Genomic DNA, 21,954 nt, shown 5'->3' with positions numbered 1-21,954 from the left:
ATGATATATGAAGACGACAACTAGACATTAATTTCTAAAAAGAGAGGTGCTGTGGCTGAAGACTTTTTGGCTATTCCTCCTTCTTAACTTGAAAGGCCTTGTCCCTAAAAGCAGATGCATCAGGACTGATTGAGGCCTGTTTGAAATCTGCCAATATTCAGAGCTTTTCTCTTCTAATTGATTACTTCACATCTTCAAGGGCTGAGTGCCAGCATTTAAAACAGAGTCCATGGCTTAAACTAGATGAAACTTGGCTCAGAGAACTCCCATAGGTAATAGATAGCTTGAGACTATGCTCAATCATCAGTTGACCATGTGTGTGTTTGTTTGCATTCCTATGTACTGCATTTTTATCCTGCACTCCTCCAAGGACCTCAGGGTATTAAACATGACTCCCTTCTTTATCCTCACTACAACCTTTTGAGGCAGGTTAGGCAGGGGGAGAATGACTCAATGAAAGTCACTCAGCAAGCTTTACAGCTCAGCATTAATTTTCCCGTGTCATGGTTCAACACACTAACTACTACTAATCCAGACTCTCTATTTTCCAGTGGAATTCATTCACATACCAGCAAATTCAGGTTGCCTTATTATCAGGTTGACTGGGAGGTCTTGCGCAACAAACCTGCTTCCCCCAAAGATCGAACTTTTTGCTATAAGGAAAGTGATCAGGAAACGCATTGGAAAGTGTGAGGCAACACTTGCTTTGATGTGTCATCAGACCTCCCCAAAAACAAATCAGAATGAATGCTCATTAAATAACCTATGTCATCTAATTTCCTTGCAAACAAACAAAAACCATATTTATTTAAGATATTTATATTCCACTTTTCGGGCGAACCTCACAAAGAGGTTTACTTTAGATTGTTACTAAAATAAACATATTTTTTTAAAAAACAAACCACTTACAGTAAATATTACTGTACTGTTCAGAAGAAGTTGCAACTGCTTCTTCTCTGCTCCCTGCAGGGCAAGATGGTCCTTCAGAAGCTGCTGTGGTGACAGTGGAGGCCACCACTGGGAGCTGGATGGAAGCAGTTCACCAGGCTCTTTCCTCCTTAATTGCAATCAACCCTTTGTGGCTGTGCATATTTAGAAGCCCAAGCAAAAGTATATCCATGGAGTTAGGCATTAGGTTTCTGCCTTAAGCACAACAGGACAGAGAATTGGGGATGGAATTTTTTTTTTGAAATTTACTCCCAATGGAATGTTTAAACCCCCCCAAAAAACCCAAAAGCAAAAGTCAAATTGCATGGAAGACTCCATCAACAAGAGAAGATTGCATGGGGAGGAGAATCCTGTTGCTGTGGGACGTTGTCAAAGCTAAAAAGATAATTGGGATATGGGAGATGGATTAGAACATATTCACAGAGGATAAATCTATCAACACCTACTAGCCATAGTGGTTAAAGCGTAATTTATCCAGTCGTTTGACCTGAGACAGCTGAAAGCTGAAAGGGAACAATGGTAGAAGGGAAAACTATAAAGCAAGAGAGGTGATATGTTTATCTTGGAATGGCTAAGCTATTAAAAAACACTGAAGAGAGCTTTCTAATTACAGCGATATCTTGTTCAGGCTAAAGAACAAAAAGGTTCAGAGCAAAAGAGAAGTTTCATGTTCAAAGAACCACAAGCTGGCTCTCCTGTGGTTCTTTGAACAAAGGAAGGAGGGGCTATGTTAACTGAAGTTATAATAGAGAAACAAAAATTAAATACAGAATCACAAAATATTTAGGAGTAGATCCTTAGTTCTGGCTACGCAAAAGGTAAAAAGAGCTCAGTAATCCCAACCTTGAAAGAAGCAAGTTATGAAAAAGTCTTCTCATTAAAATGTTAAAGATTATAATATAAAAATTATCTTGCTCATTTTTTCACTGCTTTGACTTGAAGGAAGGATGTGTCTTTTCTGTCTGTGTGTATGGCGGAAAAAAGCCATGCTATTTATAATCCAATTAGCACAGTCCTTAAATTTGTTCTAAAAATGATTGTTTCAGATAGAAAATATGAACACAAACCTCTAGCATCTTTCCATTTTGTTATGAACACCTTCGCCCAAGCCACAAGCATCTTGTATGCTAGAGAAGAAGGAATATTTCCTCTCCAAGGATTCTACTCTGTTTACGCAAATGGATCAAAGAGAAGAGCTGCAACTGAGGAAACCATGGAGGAGAGAAATTTTGTTCCCCCTACAAGAGTTTATCCAGTCATTAAAGTTTTTTCTGTGGAAAGTCCCAGCAGACTTAAATTGTGAAGGGGAAAGGGAACTTCAAACTGGAAAAATTACATGTGATGCAATTATGACTCTTCCCCCTTAATAATTTTTTCTGGTTAGTCTACTGCTCCTGGAAAACTGCTGCCCTAGGCAGCCATCTGTGTTACCTATAGGGTTGGGGCAGTCTTTGTTTATTGAGCGGTGTGAAGAAGTCAGGGCTCCTAACTTCAGTGGTGGGAAGGTTGGTTCTACTTGCTCATTGGTGAAGGGGAAAGCATGCTGTGCAACTCAGTGGTATTCTAGTCATTATTATTAGTTTTGTGTTCCAGTGAGCCTTGGTATTGAAACACCAGGCAAGGTTCTGGTGAGTCCTGGATGATAGTAAGCCCGGATCAGATCCAATACTTGGTTAAAAAGCAAGGTGGATTAAAAAGAGCAATCCATGGCAATAGATTTTTCAGAATCATTTACAGACCTATCAGGCAGTTTGCTTGCACTCCCCCCCCCAGTGGCCATATATTTTCCCTGTGGGCTTCAGAGCTGGGCCCACTGAGTGTGAGATTCTGTCTCAGCAGGAGCTCTAATATCGCTGTGCAAGGGCAACCTGGCACCCAATACCCTATCAGCAATTTCTCACAAGGAAAGAGCAAACACCTGCCCAGGTCTGCAGGGCATTCCCTTCCCTCCTGCACCATGTTTGCTGAGTGAAACTGAAGCTAGTGCCCTATCGAGATCTGCACTGTCTATCACTATCAGTTTCTTAAAGAGAGAAAGCTAAGCAAGGTTTAACTTCTAAAACCAGAGGTGGTGGGTATTCAAGCTGAGCTGAACTCCCTTCTTGATTTATAGGTGCGAATGGGCTGCTCAGAGGTGAGAGAAAGGCTCTCAGCAAATTCCTGGCTTACAGCTTGTTTATTTCCTCCCCCCCCCACCCTTATCTGAGTAGCTCAGGGCACAGTACTGTACTTAGTTGTAAAGCACCCACCACACAGCACAACTTAGAGTGAAAGAAAACCCAAGATCACCCAGTCAGTTTTAATGCTGACTGGAGATTTAATGTCCTCAGGCCACCTAGCTTTCTAGCCACTACTTACAATGTTGCTACCCTAGTTACAATTTTTATGGTATTGATTGCAATGTGGACTACCAGAGCTGAGGTCCTAGCTTGGAAAATTTTTGACTCAGGATTCCATGGCTGTGCACAGACACACATAATCTGAGCAGTGTAAATGTACACTCAAAGCATTATATGCAATATAATCTCTCCCTATATCCATTTCATGGGAAACCTGTACTTCAGGTATGCAGCAAAGGCCAAATTTGCAAAGCCCTGGTTGACTGAATTCCCTTTCCGGAATATTTTTCAGCTGCTTTTAAAAAATGTTATTGACAGGATAAATATGCAAGAGAAGCTAGTAGTGGGGATAGAGAACACAGACTGTCCGAAGCATGGCAAGAGAGGGCAGAGAACAGGAAAAGACCATCACCATTTGATTTAGAGGCTGGACATGTGTCATTTGAAGGGCAAAGGCAAAGAGAAGCAGATCTCGGAAGGAAAAAAAAAGAAGGAACCTGCTTGTCTTTCTAGCAGTGCATAATAATGTAGCAGTGCTCTGTCAAGGAACATATGAAATAATAAAAGTGTGTCTGAATATGTCCAGAGTGCCTTTTAATGACTTTTTAACAGCCCAGGTTTATTCCCATATATATTATGACTTCCAGGAAATTTGAGTCCCTTCTGTTTTTAGAATTTAATAACAGATCAATTCCCCCAAAATTACAATGCTTCTTTGCGACCACATTCCATTAATGATAGCTTAAAATGTATGCCACCCACCGAAGGAGTATTTTGGCATTTGAATATTAGAGGTTGCTGCTGCTGTATTCTTAGGGTTCAAATTGTTCAGTGCTTTCAGGCACCAATCAGCAGTTGGGGGAGTGGTGCAGGAAAGACAACTTACTCCTTACTTTAAAGAAAACAAAAGAGATTATTGTGGACTTTAGGAAATGTAAATTGAATATTCAGCCAGTGCATGGAACAGGTCTCGGTGTTTGGATTTCTGGGAATGGAGTTGAGAGATGACCTAACCTGGGGAGAAAACAGCAAAGACCTTATGAAGAGAGAACAGCAGAGGTTATATTTTCTGAGAATCCTCCAGAAAAACAATCTCTCAGATGGCATTTACCATTGTACTGTGGAGAGTGTATTAACTTATGGTCTGTGTGTGTGATTTGGGAGCTGCACGACCAGGGAAAAAATAATGCTGTCCAGGATTGTAAAGACTGCAGAGAGAATAATTGGGTGCACTCTTCCCACCTTAGATCAAATCTATGCTGTCAGGTGCCATAAGAAAGCTGCAGAGATAGCGCAGGATAGTTCGCACCCCGGGAATGATCTCTTTCAGCTTCTGCCTTCTGGAAGAAGGTACAGGGTTATAAAGACTAGGACTAGCCACCTGAGAAACAGTTTCTACCCAAATGCAATTCTGGTTTTAAACGCAGTATAAGGAGTCTCTATAGGGGTATATTGTATTTTAAAATGGGGGTTTCAGCGTTTTTAGGGGGTTCTGAATGTCTTATGTAGATTTTTCAATTTCATTGTTCCGTATGGGACAATGACAATAAAGATATCATATTGTATCGTAGGCGGTGCAGTGATCGATGGTACCCAGCAAAGCATTGCCAAATATTTTTTTAAAAAAACAACAACCCAAAACAATCCTGCCAACAGAAAGAGTTTCAGTACATCCCCAGTTGGGTAACATTTCCCCCCCTTACTGCACTGTCTGTGGATCAAGAAAATCCAAATTAAATTGGGGGTGGGGGAGCACAGGCTGCCACTTGAATGAGAATGTCATCATGTGAATGAAGCGAAAAACATACACACAATGGGATGCATCATATCCAGTTTAAACTGCTGTGTTCACCATCTTTCTGCTATGAGTCACACCAGACTGCTCCATGAACAACTTCTCTACAGCTTCAAAAACAACAGTGAATTATATACTGGAAGATGAAGAAGAGTTTGGCTGTGAAGGATAAGGTGATTACTTAAGGGAGGGTTTTCTATGCCATATATGGTTTCTTGGCTGTTGATGAGTTAGCAGCAAATCCCTGTGCGATGCATGCCCATGCCAATGTGTTTTACGGTGCCTAATATGCAAACTGACTCACCGCTGTCTCTCCCATGTTTATCCTCCTAAACAACGTATTCACCAGAAAGCTGGGGACAAAACACTTCACCCCGCTGATTGATGAATCTCCCCTCTATTTTCTAAAAGGTGCTCGTTGTTCCTAGTTGCTATCTCATGATGACCAACAACTGTGAGTATCTAGTGCACTGGCCCCAAAACAGGCCTGCTGTTTGTGTGCCTTTGGTCTCATGAGAAGCATCCCTGAAATGAGGGGGCCAGGCTTCTACCCAGAACACCTGATTGCCCCAAATATTTTCCGTTTAAGTTTAAATTTATGATAAACAGCTTTTATTACAAGAATGAGGCCTTGCCCACCACCTTGCAAGCCATACCTTTTCAAACTCCTGACCTGAATTGCTCAGCTTGCTCATGATTCCTGCTGGTTTAGGGTGGATCGGAAACTAGCCCCTTATCATACTTAACGTACGTGTGTGTGTGTGTGTGTGTGTGTATCTGCTTTATTTAGTAATCTTGTAATTATGTTTTATTATATTTTTAACCTTCTGTTTGCTGCTTGAGGTTTTTAAAAGGGAAATAATGATGAAAACATTTTAAATCAACAAACTAAATGACTGGCGGAGTGGGACACCCAGAGACCGCAAAAGCACAGCTGCAATAACTGTGAGCATGACAGGGGTTTTAGCGGGGCAAGGGTAAGGCAACTTATTTAAAGGTCTTAAATATAAGCAGGTAAAAGCTTCTAAACTTAGGGGAAAACACCTGTATTTAACTCACACATATTTGGTAATAATGATTCAGCCGCACAGATATTTGATTTGGGGTTATAAGAGCTTACTCTAATGATGTTAACTGTGGAACCGGCACTTTACAAACACCACATAATATTCATTATTCACCTATGAGAAATCAATATTTTAGTGCAGCAGCACCCATTCTCCAGAACTCCCAGAAAATTAATATTGGTCAGGTGCCATCTTTGTACTGCTTTCAATGTCTGCTAAAAACTGTTTTTAGGCAAGTCTACCCAGACGTACTTTTATTATTTACAATTGTTTTTGAAACTGGTTTTATTGACATTTTAATAATTTTATTACGTCTACTGTTTTTAAAGTCTTTTTTATTGCTATTTTAATTCATTTTTTATATAATTTCATGGAAACTGTTAGATATCTTGATTAAGCAACACATAAGTTTTGCTAAATAAATAAAGGAAAGAACTGAATTTACTGTTTTGAAGAAAATTTTTGAAAATCAAAAGATAAACGGCAAATATGCAAAATTTGTACAGTTTTTTTTTAAAAAAAACTGAATAGAAGCCACTATTCATAAAATGTGTTGAATCTTTAGATTGGCACAAAAACTAATGAAAAATATTTTAAAGCTTTTGAACTATGACAGTTGTGGGGGAGGATAAGAAGGATCTTAGGCTGTTGGGAGCCCAAGTATTAGAAAATAATAGTCTCCAGTGAGAGAAAACCAAACCCAGGTAAGATATAGCCCTGAAACTTCCCACTGTGTGGGATAGTGGGGAAAAAACACATGTCATTCAAAAAACCAAAACTCTAAAGCTGATTTGAATTTGTGTGCAAGTTTAGCATGTCGTTAAACTTTCAGAATTCCGATTAGAAATTTCAAAATGCTCAAATTTCAGTTTTAAAGCCAGCTGTTGAAAACCTCTTAATGCTTATTTTAAACCAAAATTTGTTTTCAGCTTAAAAATTAGCAGTTTGTAAATCTGTTCATTCAAACATGGTAGTAAGCGCTGCTCCAGGTGTTCATTTTGTTATTACCCTTTTCTACAACAAAACGGTCCTATGTTCCCATGTTTTTCTCATCAGGGGGCAGCAGAAGCAACTTCCATTTTATCCCTGTAGTTTTGATGGTGCTATTTAAGTAAATTTCAAATGTGAAATTGCATGTGCTCAGAATATTCCCCCTCCCTCCTCCTCCTCCTCCTTCTTCAAGTCGAACTCCTTTTGTTTATTTTTTTCGCTCTATACCATATCAGGAATGCAAAAGGAGATGTAAAGTATAGAATAGCTGGGAAGGGGAAATGTTAAATGTGTGTGTGCTTCGTATTCATAATCGAATGAATACCTACGGCTGTCTAAAAAGCCCAGAGGAAGGTGGGGGCTTAAGACCATAACACAAGGGTCAGATTACCTAGCACTGCTTTTACCTTTCTTATTGTGGTCCCGGAGCAACAGAGCTTTGCATTCAACACAGCACCCCTACCCCGGCCAGTTTTCTCTAGGCACTGCTCTGTCTCCCTGAGAAAGTCTTTCTGGGATCTCATACTGCAGAGTCATCTGCTAACACACAGGCAAGCGGCATGTAGGGAATGTCCTCCCGTGGTGCGCGGGATGGTGGAAGGATGCCTCTGGCCTGGCGCTGCTCCAGTTCCCAGCCTGCTGCTATATTGGCTCCCTGCTCCCGTTGGTTATCTAACAACCCACCCCCCGCCCGCTGCCTCTTCTCCTAAGTGCATACTTCCCTGAGTGCCATCCTTCGATAATAAGAGATTCAGGAAGCAAACCTGAATCGCGCCTCATTAAAATCAGGGGCAACTGCACCAAAACCTTCCCTCATTGGGCTGTGCAGGATAAAGTGTTCAGTTTTTGAACAGAAGGCAGGAGGAAGAACCTCAGCCTAAGCTTTAAGAGAGCCCTGTGTCCTGCACTGCACAGGGGAGGATTTGAAGGGCTGTTTATTCCAAGTTGTGTTTAAAAAAGAAAAATAAGAGAGCATGAGCATTAAAGTTATCCATCAACACTAACTGGACAGCAGATGGGGAGCGAGACATACAGTTCACATTCTCCCTCGCTGTGGTGAGACGTATTTTACGGTCTATTTAAATAAATAGTGATTGTCACTAAATTTGCAGCCATACTTATGCACGTCTTATGAAAATGTGTCCTCTCCTCACCTCTTTTTTTGTGGTTCATTTCCTCTTATTTGATGATGGGTAAGTGGCATGCATAGCTTGCTGCTGCTCCACCGCCTGTTTTATCTCACAGCAAGACCAGATGCCATTTCCCCCCAAAGAAAGCAAAGTCAAAGTCCTCAACAGTTTCCTACCTCAGGCAACTGTGACATCTGTTGTGTCTCACCTAAGTTACCATATTTTTCGCTCTATAGGATGCACTTTTTCCCCTCCAAAAATTAAGAGCGAATATTCCTATAGAGCGAATGCAGGATGCGCGGCTAAGCCCAAAGCCAGAACAGGGAGACGGAGCGCTGTGCAGTGCTCCATCTTGCTGTTCTAGCTTGGGGTTAGCTGCGCAAAGCCTCCACAGGGCAGCGGGGTGAAGGCACCCCGCTGCCCTGTGGAGGCTTCAAAGGCCGTCCCCGAAGCCAGAACAGCGAGGCGGAGCGCTGCGCAGTGCTCCGTCTTGCTGTTCTAGCTTGGGGATGGCTGCGCAAAGACTCCGCAGGGCAGCAGGGTGCCTTCACCCCGCTGCTCTGCAGAGGCTTCAAAGGCTGCGCTCCGGGGGCTTCAGGCAGCTATCCACAAGCCTTCGGAGCGCAGCAGGAGTTCCCGCTGTGCTCCAAAGGCTTGTGGATAGCCGTCTGAAGCCTGGAGAGCGAGAGGGGTTGGTGCACACCGATCCCTCTTGCTCTCCAGGCTTTGCTTCGCTGGAGAGGTGCTGCACAGTTTTCCCTCTCTGCACAGCGCCTCTTCAGTGAAGCAGGAGGAGAAATGGAAGGGGCTCCGTTTCTCCTGCTGCTTTGCTGAAGGGGCGCTGAGCAGAGAGGGGGAGAATTTTCTCCCCCTGTTCTCCCCCTCCTATGGTCCAGTGCATCCTATAGAGCGAAAAATACGGTAATTAAGTGTAGGATTCCTCATCTTTTGTGCTCTTGCAAAAATAAATAAATGAGCCCAGCCAAATTGAGGGGAAAGGCGGCCTCTCCCCTTACTCTGCTGTTGATGTTGGAGGTCAGCCTTCATAGAATCATGGGATGGGGTCATAGAATTGTAAAGCTGGAAGGAACACCGAGGGTCATCAAGTCCAACCCCGTGATGCAGGAATCTCAACTAAAGCATCCATGACAGGTAGCCATCCAACCTCTGCTTAAAAACCTCCAGTAGAGAGTTCACCACCCTCCAAGGGAGTTTGTTCCATTGTCAAACAGCTCTTACTATTAGAAAGTTCTTCCTAATGATTAGTCTGACTCTCCTTTCTTGTAACTTGCAGCCATTGGTGCAGGTTACAACCCTCCAGAACAGGAGAAAACAAACTTTCTTCATCTTCCAATGGAATTTAGAAGACTACATGTGGATTACAGAGAATTAGAAGACTACATGTGGATTACAGATAATTTAGAAAAATTATCATTCCTCCTTTCTCTCCACAGGCTCTATTCATGAGCAGAACACCACCTCAACTGAGGCACTGGAAGATATTGAAGACAATGAGGAGCTCATAGAACAGCTCATGTGCATCACCTCAGACAGCTTACCTCAGCTAGAAGTAGAGGAGAAATACGACATAGCCAAGGAGCTAGGCAGTGGCTCCTATGGACATGTTCTGCACATCCAGCATCGTGAGAGAGGTGAGAGTGTGAAAAGGCAAATTCCATGCTAGGGATCATTAGGAAAGTGACTGATAACCAAACAGCCAATACCGTGATGCTGTTACACAGATCTGTAGCATGACCACTTGAAATACAGTGTACTATTCTGTTCATCTCACCTGGAAAAGGTTCAGAAAAGGGTAACCAAAATGATCAAGAGGATGGAACAACTCCCCTATGACGAATGACTATAACATTTGAGGCCTTTTCGTTTAGTGAACAAGCGGGGAAATGATAAGAGGTGTACAGATATACCTTGGAAGTCGAACTGAATCCGTTCTGGAAGTCCATTTGATTTCCAAAATGTTTGGAAACCAAAGCGCAGCTTCTGATTGGCTGCAGGAAGCTCCTGCAGCCAATTAGAAGCTGCGGAAGCCCCATCGGACATTCAGGTACCAAAGAACATTCACAAACTGGAACACTCAATTCCAAGTTTGCGGTGTTCGGGAGCCAAAACGTCCGAGTACCAAGGCAATTGGCATCCAAAGTACAACTGTATACAGTTCATGCACTGGGTGGAGGAAGGACATTTTTGTCCCTGTCTCATTATGTTGTAGCTTGGGGATATCCAATGAAGCTGAGTGTTGGAAGATTCAGGACAGACAAAAGAGAGTTCTCCACACAGCACATAGTTAACTTGTAGAATTCACTCCCACAGAATGTCAAGATGGCCACCAATTTCAATGGCTTTAAAAGAGGATTAGAAAAATTCTTGGACAAGAAGTTTATCTAGTTTACTAGCCATTTTCTGCCTCCACTGTCTGAGTCAGTATGCCTCTAAATATCAGTTGCTGCGAATCACAAGTGGAAATAATGTTATTGAATGGGCTTCCTATGAGCATCTGGTTGCATCTGTGAGAACAGAGTGCTGAACTCGATGGACCTTTGGACAAATACAGCAGGTTCTTCTGATGTTCATAAGGGCCACGCCAGCCCACAGGAGGCAATGTGCTGTTACAGCTGGGGACCAGAGTACCAAAGTCTGTTAGTGAATATTAGAAGCTAATAAACCGTAATATTTGGATAATATTTGGGATACAAAGGGAAAATGCAAGCTGCAGAACTGTGCCAGACAAGGAATACATGGGTTAGTTTATGGAAACCATATTGGCTGAACAATGTGGAAAGAAGTACTGAGCCATTATGGGCCACAGACAATGCAAAAGAACTGTCCTTCTCTTTGCCCCTCACTCCCAGTGAGAATTAGGGGAGGGGTGTAGTATCACAGGAAAATTTGTCCTTTTAGAAAGCTAAAGGTTTGTTGGGAAGGAGTAGGACAGAATTCCATGGGCTGCTATGGAGAAAATCAGGAACACGATAAGTAAAAGTTGCTGCGGGAAATGGGATGTTAACCAGATTAGAGTGTGGTCTTGTCTTGAGATTGACCCTAGTCTTGAAGAGAACCTACCCTCTAGTACTGCAAACATGCCCTAGGGCTAACGCTTGACTTAAGACCTGCCTGGAGCTGGCTCTGCTGCAGCTCAGCCCAAGCTGCCCCACTGCCCTCTTCTAGTTCACTAAATCCTGTAATTAATTAGCTGTGTCATCCCAGGAGTGTGGGCAGCTGCCAGCCAGCAGGTGCTGTGTTGGCGATGCCAAGTGCCTGCAGCAGTCCAAGTAGCAAGCTAGCCAGCCTCACAGCTGTAAGAATAAGAAGGAAGGAGGTAACCATTTGCACATAAATGTAGAAGAGTATGTCACTGAACAACAGATTCAATCTGAGTCCCAAACCCAGGTTAGGGACAGATTATTTTTTCTGTTACCCAGATGAAAGATCTTCCTCACCATTTGAAACTAGCTTTGCAGTGCCCCCTGCTGCGGAGACAATGGTATGCAGCAGTTAATTTCTGAAAACAAGTGTGTTGCCAGAGTTTGAATTGCCCTCCAGAGCTTCTGACCTGAGTGTTCCTTCTCCCAATCCAAGGATGATCAGCTTCTAAGGGCTTACAGGTTAGCCGCTGTGTGAACTGTGTTTTCGAGGTACAATGCTTGGCGCGTGCAGGTATCAAGTACTAAACAGAAGATTTATGTGTGACATGGGCACTACTTTTGGTGCTGTGGCACCCAGGCACCCTCTGATGTCCAGCCGCTGACATTTTGTTGTTGTTTGCAGGAACATCGATGGCTCTGAAGCTGATGTCCAAGGAGCGGACAGGGAGGCATGAGTTCCTGCGGGAATACTGTATTGCTCTCTGCCTCTCCTCACACCGCGCCCTTCTCCGAACCACTGGCATTGCTTTTGAGACATCTACACATTATGGCTTTGCACAGGAGCTGGCACCAGCTGGTGACCTTTGTGCCATCCTGAATTCAGGGGTACGAAGTGGGATGGAAACTTTGTGGGGCCTACAAATGGGAGAGTCTCAGCACAGGTGGGAAAGTAGGATTTTGTGTATAGGGAAAGATTAAACATGCAAGCAATTGTAATCTAAAACTCAGAGTGAGCCTGCAGTGTAGCTCCAGCTTCCTCCTGGCTCTAATATGAATGGCTGAAACACACCCTAGCACATTGTTGTCAAAACTTGGATCTCCAGCTGTTTTCACCATCCCTGACCACTGGTCCTGTTAGCTAGGGAGACACAAGTTTGGGAAACATTGCAGCCTAGCATATTAATTAAATGCTGGTTCAACTGGCCACCTTTTTGTTCTTTAAAGTGCCACAGTATCTTTCCCCATTTTTATGTTTATCCTTTGCCTTCAGTGCTCCAGTGTTAAGCAGCTGATGATAATATAGCAAAACTGTTCTAAGGATTGGGGGGGGGAGGCGTCTAGGTGACATCATAGTTACAGGCAATTACATCTAGTTAGCTTCTTTCAATGAAAGGTCCATTTGCACTTGACTCAACGACAGTGCTTCCAAACTGGTCCCATTCCTCTGAAAGATGGAGGCTGGAGGGTAATCCTTTTCAAGAGGTACTGCTCATCTTTACCCCCTGCTCTCTTTTCTCTTTCTCAACAGGAGGGCCTTCCTGAGGTACAGGTGAAGCGGTGTGCAGCCCAACTGGCCGAGGCGTTGGATTTCATGCATGGCAAAGGCTTGGTGCACCGGGACATAAAGCTGGACAATGTGATGCTTTTTGACAAAGAGTGTCGTCAGGTGAAACTGGGAGACTTCGGCCTCACACGAGTGGAAGGCACACAAGTGGCTGCTATGTCTGGCACTCTGCCCTACTCCCCACCTGAATTGTGCCTTTTGGAAGGCACCGAGACTTTGGCTCTAGACCCCAGCCTGGATGTCTGGGCCTTTGGCGTGCTACTGTTCTGTATTTGTACAGGTTGCTTCCCTTGGGATGTGGCCATGAGCCCTGACCCTCAGTTTGAGGAATTTGGCATCTGGCAGAACCGCACGGTGCCAGGGGAGGCTCCGGCCCTGTGGAGAGGCTTTACCACCCATCTCTTGGGTCTGTTCCGCCACCTAATGGCCATTGACCCTAACCGCCGCAGTCCTGCTGTTGAAGTGCACAAGTACTTAGCTCTGCCTTGGCGGGTGGGCAGCTGTGGAGGCACACAGAGTCCCCAAGATGAACCTCTGAATACAATGGATTCAGGTGCTGTCCTCAATGACCCTATTGGGGGCAATACTAACCTGGGCAATAGATCTCAGGAGAATTATCCAGGGGAAATACTGCCTGAGCTAATTCTCTGTGAGAAAACCCACACCATTCAGAATGGTCATAGCCCTGGAAGCAATCCCAGTCCACAGGAAGCCTCATGGCTAACTGAGCCTGGGCTCCAGCCCTGATTTTAGATAATCCTCTTCCATGAACATGCTGAAATGAGTTGAAAGACCCAAGTAAGGGAAATAAGACTTAGCAGTAGTTTGTTCAGTATAATGCCATCTCTGCTATTGGTCAGGTTGGATAGAACTAGCTAGTCAGTAATGGGTGATCTACTCCCTGCCAGAGAGATAGTGTGTAGTTGGGTAGCAATGGTATCAGCAGAACAACCTTTATTTCAATAGCAGGAACATCACTAGAGAAGATAACGGTTGCTTCCTCTTTAGCTGGATTAGCTGGAGATGCCTTCCTTTGTTCTCTTACTTTTTGTGGAGCATCTAGGCAATGTCATTATTAAGGTGTTGCAGTCCAGAATTTTCTGTATCATCTCACCATGATTTTTTTTAGACAATTATGACAATTTTAAAGAAATAAAATATGATCGCTGGACCGGCCTGCTCATGAGGAACAGGCAGAGTTCTGTTCCAGCTTCTCACAGCTCCTGTACCTTTAAAACAGGGATGGCTAACTCACAGGCCGGATCAGGACCACCAGGCCTTCAAGTCCACAACCTGATTTGGAAATCTCGCCTGCTCTTTAAGGAGCAGATGGGGCACTTAAATCTCCAGATTGAGGCATAAAATTCCTCTTCCTTCTCTTTAGATCCACCTATGGAGAGATAAAAGATCCCTCTGGCATCCCTTTAGAGGGGATATCTGGAGAGCAGTCATAGGAATCATTTCTCCCTGATCTTAATGCTCAGCACCACAGTGCTGAGACTGGAGATCATCCCTCTACCTGATATTTAAGAGTAAAAGGCAACATGCCCACCCCTCAGTCCAGTCCTAGGGTGGGGAAATGCTGAGTTTTAATCTTAAAGAGCAAGCAGAAGGCTAATATCCAGCCTTAGCACTGTGATGGCTAGCATTAAGATCAGAGAGAAGTATAGGATAGGTTTTAGTGGGTAGGAGAGGATATATTAATTGCACTTTATCCCTCTAGGCCATGTGTATGGGGTGAACAGAGTTTTAAAATCCCACCCCAAACTGAACAATTAAAAGAATAGGAATTAGACTGTAAAACCTTATTTTTAGCAAGTCCAGCTATGAAGTAAGTTGGCTCGCCTTTCTTACCCTGCTCAATAAAGATTGGGCAACAACTCGGAAAGTAAGTTAAAAGCTATAGCTTGTTTACTTATAATCTAGCATTGGTTCAAGCAATGGTAGCAGTAAAAACTATGCAAGCAAAATACATTTGTAGTATAAACATCTTCAGTTATGCACCTAAAGCTGGAGTAAGTAGAGGCATATCTGCATCCATGGCTGTCAAAGGGAGAGAGAGGAACAGGAAGTACTGCATGCTCCTTCCTCTCCAGGAGAAGGGGGGGGGGGATGACATAACACAGAGCCCTCGGTGCCAATTTTAATTTGGTGGTCTGACTATCTATCAGCAATACAGCTCTGTGGACATAGCCCCTTCTCATGCTAACTCAGCAAGAATATGTGTTTGTTAGGTTTTGCTGCTATCTCCCACAAGATTCCCATGGCTGCTATTTAGAGCTCCAGCACTAGAGTAGTGTGGATGGAAATGCTGTCCTTAACTTCACATAGTCCAAAAACAGCTGTAGGTTCTTGTTTGTCAAGAGGATCTTTAAAGCAGTGTCAGTGCTAAAAAAGCTTCGCTTTTTTACTTATGGCAGACTAAACTGAAGGCTACAGGGAGATGAAACATATCCCTATAAATTTAAGCCTTAAAGTTTCAGCAGTTCCTCTTTTCAGATCTTGTTTTGCCCCCTGATTAGGGGATTGGTGCTAAATAACCTATTAATTGCCTCTTTAATTTGCCATTCAGAATACCCAAATGTCAGTTTCTGTTATTGCTTTAATTACTAGTTTCCTTCTGTTATATTTATTCCCACTCTCCAAATAGTGCTGTTTCACCAGTAAAGAAAAGAAAAGAGATCAGTAATCAAAACATCTTTCCTCAGAAAGAGAAATTGTCAGTGGAGAAATTCTGAGAGACTATTCACGGGGTGATCATTCATCTCCCAGGTGCAATTAATAGGAAGCAATTGAACAAGCTGAACTGCAAGTAACAAACTTTTAACTGAATGGGACTTTCTTGGGGGTAAATATTATATGAGGATCTTGGCCACAAAGGAAGGGTGTTGCTGCATGATATAGTGCTATATTAATATGCTGGAAACTCCATTTTAATTACCTTTTCAACTATTTAGAGAAAAAGCAATACGTCAGCTGTACCAAAGGACAGCAAAGAAACCAGAATGCTTTATGTTTCCAGCAGACCAAGACCTGAGAGTAAATATATGGATTTTTTAAATATGGTGAATGCAGGAAAAAACGGTTTGGCTTGTTAAAATAATGAATTATACAGGATATTATATGTATATTTATTGTACTGTATGGTTGATGAAATTTCTGTAATAAAATTGTTGCCAAGAAAGAAGGCTTAATTCTATGATGGTTCTGCACACTCCAGTGTAATGCAGTGTTTGTGTAGGTTAGACCTCAGAGTTTGTGTACATTACACACAAGCAGGAAAATATTTGACAATAATGCTATCCATGATATAACATTCTTTCATTTACATAGAAATAGGACACATCCGAGTAAACAAAAACGTTATGTGGGAACAAGATTTAGCAGTGTTTGTGTCTGTATGTGAACTCTCTTGGTTTCTCTGGTCAAGACTCCATTAAGCTTGCCTACATCTTTTCACAACTAATTATTTTGCAAGATAAGAAATAAATCTCGTTGGGCAGAAGTTTGTTGGATGCTCACTGCATAGCCAAGTTGGACAACACAGAATGCTTAAAGCTTTGGTTCCTCCCCACCACAGTGTTGCTTCAGTATCTTCCTCAACCTATCCCAAAAGGCAGCCTGGGCAGCTGGCTCCTGAGGCCAGTCTAGATACGCCTTCCTCTTCACCAGCTTTGCCAGACGATGATAGGCTGAGAGATGGTATCTGGAGATGTGTTCCATGAACAACAGGATCAACGTATCCTCTTGCTCAGCCACAAGACGGTATGTGGCCAGGGTCATCTCCAGAGAACACCAGGAGCTGTTGAGGGCATGGTGGCTGATAACACAGATGGTCTTGTAGCTGCTGTAAAGACTCTCCATGATATTGTCCACAATGGCCTTGCCCACCACAAAGTCCCGGTTGTGGAGACAGAGCTTCAGGAAGGGGGGTCCCTTCTGCTCCAGATTGGGCACCAAGTGCTGCAACACCCACTCCTGGTCCTGACTGCTGTAGGACACAAAAGCATCATACTCAAACCTCTGGCCTTTTCTGTTATTCAACAGTCCATGCCACCATGCTCTCAGGATGTAGATCAGGAAAAGAAGCTCTGAGCCGCAAGTGGCTTTCAGGATAGGGAGTGAAATAAGGAGGAACAGCACCGAGGAGGTTGAAACAAAAAGGAGGAAGCCAACATCCTGACTACAGTTCTGCTCTATGAAAGACAGATAGTTGCCTTTCTTTTCTCTCCTTTGGACATCCAGACAGTCTGCATGCTCCAGCCCAAATACATAAATCTCTTTCCTTCTGATGGCCCAGTCAATGAGCCAGGCACTTGAGCAGTCACACCTGAAGGTGACACTGGAAAAATGCAAGTAGCGGAGAGGCATTTGTCCCAGTATTTGATCCTGAATGTCACTGTCAAGTTCCAGGAAGGCCTCCTTCTCTAGCACGAGTTGCTTGAGTTTGCACTTTCTTCTGAAGAACTTTGCTGAGATGTACCTGATGTTGCTGTTCACCATTCTCAGGGCCTCCACCTGGGGCAGATCCATGAAGAGGGACTGCATCTCTGGTGCAGAGGAACCGTAAGGTACTTCAGGCAGGTTGTGCACCTCAAGCAGTTGCAGCTTGGACAGATGTGACATGTTGAAATTCCATCCAGTATATCTTGCTTCTAACTTATACTTGTAAACAAGCTGCTCCAGCACAGGGAAAAGCAGATGGAGGGGCTTAGAAGAATCACATTCCAAAGCTTGCTTCCAATGCATCAATCGCACATTGGGGAAAAATGTGTTATGAGACAAGTTGTAAAATTCAAAGCAGCCACTTAGAGTCATAGTCTGCACTGAAGCAAAGTCAGACTGTGGCGGATTGTATAAGGCAATTGATGAAAAATTTTGCAATACAATACTTTCTACATTTTTCGCTGAGAATCTCAGGGTTTCTTCCCCTTCCTGAAAATATGGAAAGCCTATTTGGAGTTCTCTCAAAAAAGCCAAACCCTGGAATGAATCGCTTTCAAACTGTGTGATGGGATTACCACACAAGTCTAAGGAAACCAGGCTGGACAGTTTATAGAAAGAGGCATTTGCAAGGTTGCGTAATCGATTGTTTCTCAGATTCAAAACCTTAAGTTGGCCAAGTCTAGAGAAGGCAGATACTGGAATGTTCTCAAACCCACAGTCATTGAGTGAGAGTGTCTCTAAGTATGGCAGGCAGGAGAATACAGTAGATTGGGGACTTTTAAATCTGTTACCAGAGAAATCAAGAATCCTCAGCCGGGAGTTAAAGTTCATCTTCTCATACTCCAGTGGGCAAAGGTTCCAGTAAAGATGATTTCCAGAAAGATCTAACAGCTGGAGATAGAAGAGCTTATACAGAAGCAAGGGATCTACTTGCTCCATTTTATTATCCTCAAGTACCAAATTCTCCACAGAGTAGCAGCCAGGAAGCTCTTCACTGTTGAAGTTTTTGTAGTAATTCAATGAAAATGACAGAGATCGGAGGGAGAAACGGGAGGCCAGAGCACAGACTTGAAAAGTCTGGTTCTCATGCATGTGGTGTGTCTTCTCCAACGAAAGTGCATCAAGTTCTTTTATTTCTAAGGATAGAAGCTCACTGAGTGCCAGAGGGAAATGGCTCAGCACCAGGGACTGAAGTGAGCTTTTGTTCTGAGAATAAAGACCCGTTCTTTCCTGTGATTGAGAAGATGGGACCCTAGAGCTTGAGAAGTTAGGATGTTGCCTCAGATACAAAGAGTGGGGAAACCTCCCTATTTCACAGTTATCTACAGACACGTGAGGCACTGACTGCAAAGATGGGAAAATGCTGAACAGCTCTGAAAATTGGTCTAAGCAGCATCCAGAAATGGAAAGCGATTTTAAGTGACTTGGAAGATTTATCCCTCGTTGTCCTGTGAGATAGATGCCCTTCATGTTCAAAGTCTGCAGTTGCTCTAATTGGTGGAAGGCTTGAGTTGGGATGGAGCTGTTGCTGCAGCCTGTATCTGAGTGGTGGATTGATAAGTATTGTAGTTTGTCCAGGCCCAGGAAAGCCCTGGGTGAGATAACAGGTGCCTTCAAGTTGATGCTCAGGTGATTAAGTTCTGGAAAAGACGAGAAAGCTCGTTCATAAATGACAACACTCCCGGAGAGACAAAGGGCACTCACCAGCTCAGGAACAGTAGCCAGATCTTCTTGCAAGGAGGTGACATTGCTACAGAATGCAACCAGACCCGCATCTGAAGCAGAGAGACAGAGGGATAGGGGTTCAGATGTGTATGGTCGTAGCCAGCCCTCAGTGATCTGACATTTGCTGGTGAGCGTCGCCTTGCAGAAAGGTGGGCTCAGAAACAGGAAGAGCAGGAAGATGCTGGCCACTCTTCTTGCTTCCAATTTATTCCAGCAGCTCCTCTGAAAAGGGCTTCCATCTCTCTGAAAGATATTTGGGAATCATACATTGTCCATCTAGTGATCACTGTTTGGTTTTTTTAAAGAGGTACTTGCGGTGATCAAAACTGCCTACTGTTTGACATGCAGACACTGGTACCTGGTATTCTGCAATTCGCATTGGGGAATGCAGGGAATCTTTTCACAGAGGCACACTTTTTATACACATCTCTAATGTAATGTTAGCAACATTAAAAATCTTGACACTTGTTTAAAGCCTATTTCGTTATCATGATAATTCCCACAATGAACTCTGGAACTGAATTTTGGAATGAATGCTAAGTGAAGGCTTTGCTAAAGCTTCTGCATCTCTTCAAAGAAGAAATACAGTTCCCAGAATCTCTTTGCTAGGGCAGGTAAGTGCTTGAAACTATTTTATATGTGGAGTGTTGTCACACTCTTATCAGTTGGTCTACTCACTTCACTTTATTCTGAAGCCTTTTAAGAGTCTTGAATTAATATGTATACATTTGGATTAATATTAGAGATCAGGTGCATACAAATTCACTCATGTATCAAAAAGCATGGGAATTTGAGATTAAGGTGCCCATCTTATGTAACATGGAAACATTAAATATGTACCACAGTTTTATATATTGTACTTGTTAAACTTGGCTCCATGAAAACAACCTTTACCTTGGTCTTTCCACCCCAATTTTCTTTCTTTAAAGTTTGGGGAATAACTGACCTTGTACTGTTGTTGTTTAGTCATTTAGTCGTGTCCGACTCTTCATGACCCCATGGACCAGAGCACCCCAGACCTTGTATTAATATCCCTTAATTATTGAGGGAAGCCGTTTTGCCCTTGCTCCTGAAGTTTCCTCAGTACCTGGTTGCTTCTAGCAACAGACTTCTCAATACATCTTTAATTCTGCCCTGAGTTATTTGTATAGGTGAATAAATGGACAGGTTCTCCTGTACAGCTTCATGTAAAGTTATGCACAGAAAGGCAACTTCCTCACACAATTCAGGACATCTTTGTTGATGTCTATAAGGCAGCACTGTGTTTACCCCATGTGGCATGAATGTCAAGACTTTCTTTCCTGATGGCCCATATTTAAAGTCTAAGACCAGCATTAAAACACCCACCCACCACAGCTATAAGGAGTTCATTAGGTAGTAGAAAAACACTGGTACAGCCTTATAAAATATATGCTTTCTATCTTATACACAAATTTGGTCCTGCATGTATGAAAAAGCAATGTAACCCTAAATAGTTAAAAGCAAGTGAATATATTAGAATGACAGTGTAGGGCACTGTTGAGCATTGCTCAACTCCCATTAGCCTCAGCTAGCATGGCCAATTGTCAGGGATAGGATCTGTACTCCAACAATATCTGGAGGGCCACAGCTTCCCTATCCCTGCTTTGCAGGAACTCTCTTTGTATGTGAAGGCCCACAAAATGTCAGTTGTATGAACCATGGGAGTGTGGCTGTGCTCAGCCTACTCCCACATTGTGTCCTGGGCTGACCCATTTTCAGGGCCAACTTTAGCATATGTGCCACCGGGGTGCACAGATCCGCCCAGCGCCCCCAAATTTAGTTAATTTTGCGTGCACAGCACTGTTGAAAATGTCAAGCGCTATCATTGAGTCTGACAAGCGCGCCGTTGTGAATGACAAGCACCGCCGCTGGCGTGGCGCATCTTTGGTAAATGAGCGCACAAAGTCAAACGTCCTTTAGTGAAACAGTAGGTATACATTTCGGTAATGCCTAGGAATATATGTATTCTGTTTTTCTAGCTTGATTAAACTTCTTTATTATTTCATAACAGGTAGATAGTTAAGAGCTTAGGCGGCTTCAGCAGCAGGTGCCTGGCGCCCCCGTGAATTCGGCACCCAGGTGCCCCGCACCCCTTGCACCCCTGGGTAAAGACAGCCCTGCCCCTCTTCAGTACTGTTTATGCATTTGGTAGGTGCAACCTACCGAACTCATGACCTGCGATGTGGAGGTGGGATGAATATGTGTGGACCAGCTCTCTTGGCTCATGCAATTAACATTATGTGGGCCTGAACACTCAAATAGGAAACTGGAGAACCTGTTGCTTTGCCCCTTCTTTTTCAGTTACTCATTGACAAAGTGATGATAATTTGGTGGGTTTGGGTGAAAAACTGAAGCGGTTGAGGCACCTCAGACACTGTGTGTATGAGACACGGCTTGAATCCTGTCCCTGGTCTAATCACTTGGTGCACATCCTAGAATCATTTTGAAATATGACCCAGCAGGAGATGAGCAACTATTGTTCCATGGCATTGTCACCATACAGGCCATACCATATGCACACAGAGACAAAGACACACTCCTCTCCTGAAAATCACACCATGATGTCCTTTACCTCTAAGATGTTCATTTGAACCCTCTAACAATACCCATTCAAATGGGGAAAAGTCAGCTTTTATCTGTGTGGGTTCTCCAGGTTGCACAGAATACATTGCTATGAAATTATAAGCCCATTGAAAACTAACCTAGAGAAAAAGGGAGAAAAAAGCCAGTTACCAGTACCTCTTTGCTTCGCCATCCTGGTGCTAGAACTGCATGTTTAGCCATTCTCTTTTCCAGTATTTCTTTCCCTGCTCCTCAAGCTAACT

The 21,954-nt window shown here is 43.3% G+C and overlaps 2 protein-coding genes across 4 annotated transcripts in view; one reads left to right on the top strand and one right to left on the bottom strand.

The window, feature by feature from the left end:
- LOC128399810 (uncharacterized serine/threonine-protein kinase SBK3-like) overlaps window positions 1-16,108 on the top strand; it is a 26,956-nt gene extending 10,848 nt beyond the window's left edge. The window contains exons 2-5 of one of the 3 annotated variants that reach the window (XM_053361579.1): window positions 1,995-5,536; window positions 9,724-9,921; window positions 12,056-12,258; window positions 12,902-16,108. In XM_053361579.1, coding sequence (XP_053217554.1) covers window positions 5,521-5,536; window positions 9,724-9,921; window positions 12,056-12,258; window positions 12,902-13,684 — 1,200 coding nt within the window. In that variant the 5' untranslated portion in view covers window positions 1,995-5,520 and the 3' untranslated portion in view covers window positions 13,685-16,108. The other 2 variants (XM_053361580.1, XM_053361578.1) reach the window with 2 other exon arrangements.
- On the bottom strand, window positions 15,468-21,954 carry LOC128399809 (toll-like receptor 12). The gene is made up of 2 exons (XM_053361577.1): window positions 21,869-21,954; window positions 15,468-19,351 (listed from the first exon to the last, which is right to left on the bottom strand). The coding sequence occupies exons 1-2, from the start codon at window positions 21,911-21,913 to the stop codon at window positions 16,490-16,492; spliced, it is 2,907 nt and encodes a 968-aa protein (XP_053217552.1). The 5' UTR covers window positions 21,914-21,954; the 3' UTR covers window positions 15,468-16,489.

This window comes from Podarcis raffonei, chromosome 13 (genome assembly GCF_027172205.1).
Source record: "Podarcis raffonei isolate rPodRaf1 chromosome 13, rPodRaf1.pri, whole genome shotgun sequence".
Lineage (NCBI taxonomy): Eukaryota > Metazoa > Chordata > Lepidosauria > Squamata > Lacertidae > Podarcis > Podarcis raffonei.
Note: the sequence above shows the minus strand (reverse complement) of the source record. Positions and strands in the feature narration are given on the sequence as shown.

Bases quoted from the DNA above. Each gene is read 5' to 3' on its own strand.
- LOC128399809 (XM_053361577.1), bottom strand. From the start codon at position 21,913: ATGGCTAAACATGCAGTTCTAGCACCAGGATGGCGAAGCAAAGAG. The intron at 19,352-21,868 runs GTACTGGTAACT...AATATCTTTCAG, and splicing joins CAGGATGGCGAAGCAAAGAG to AGAGATGGAAGCCCTTTTCA.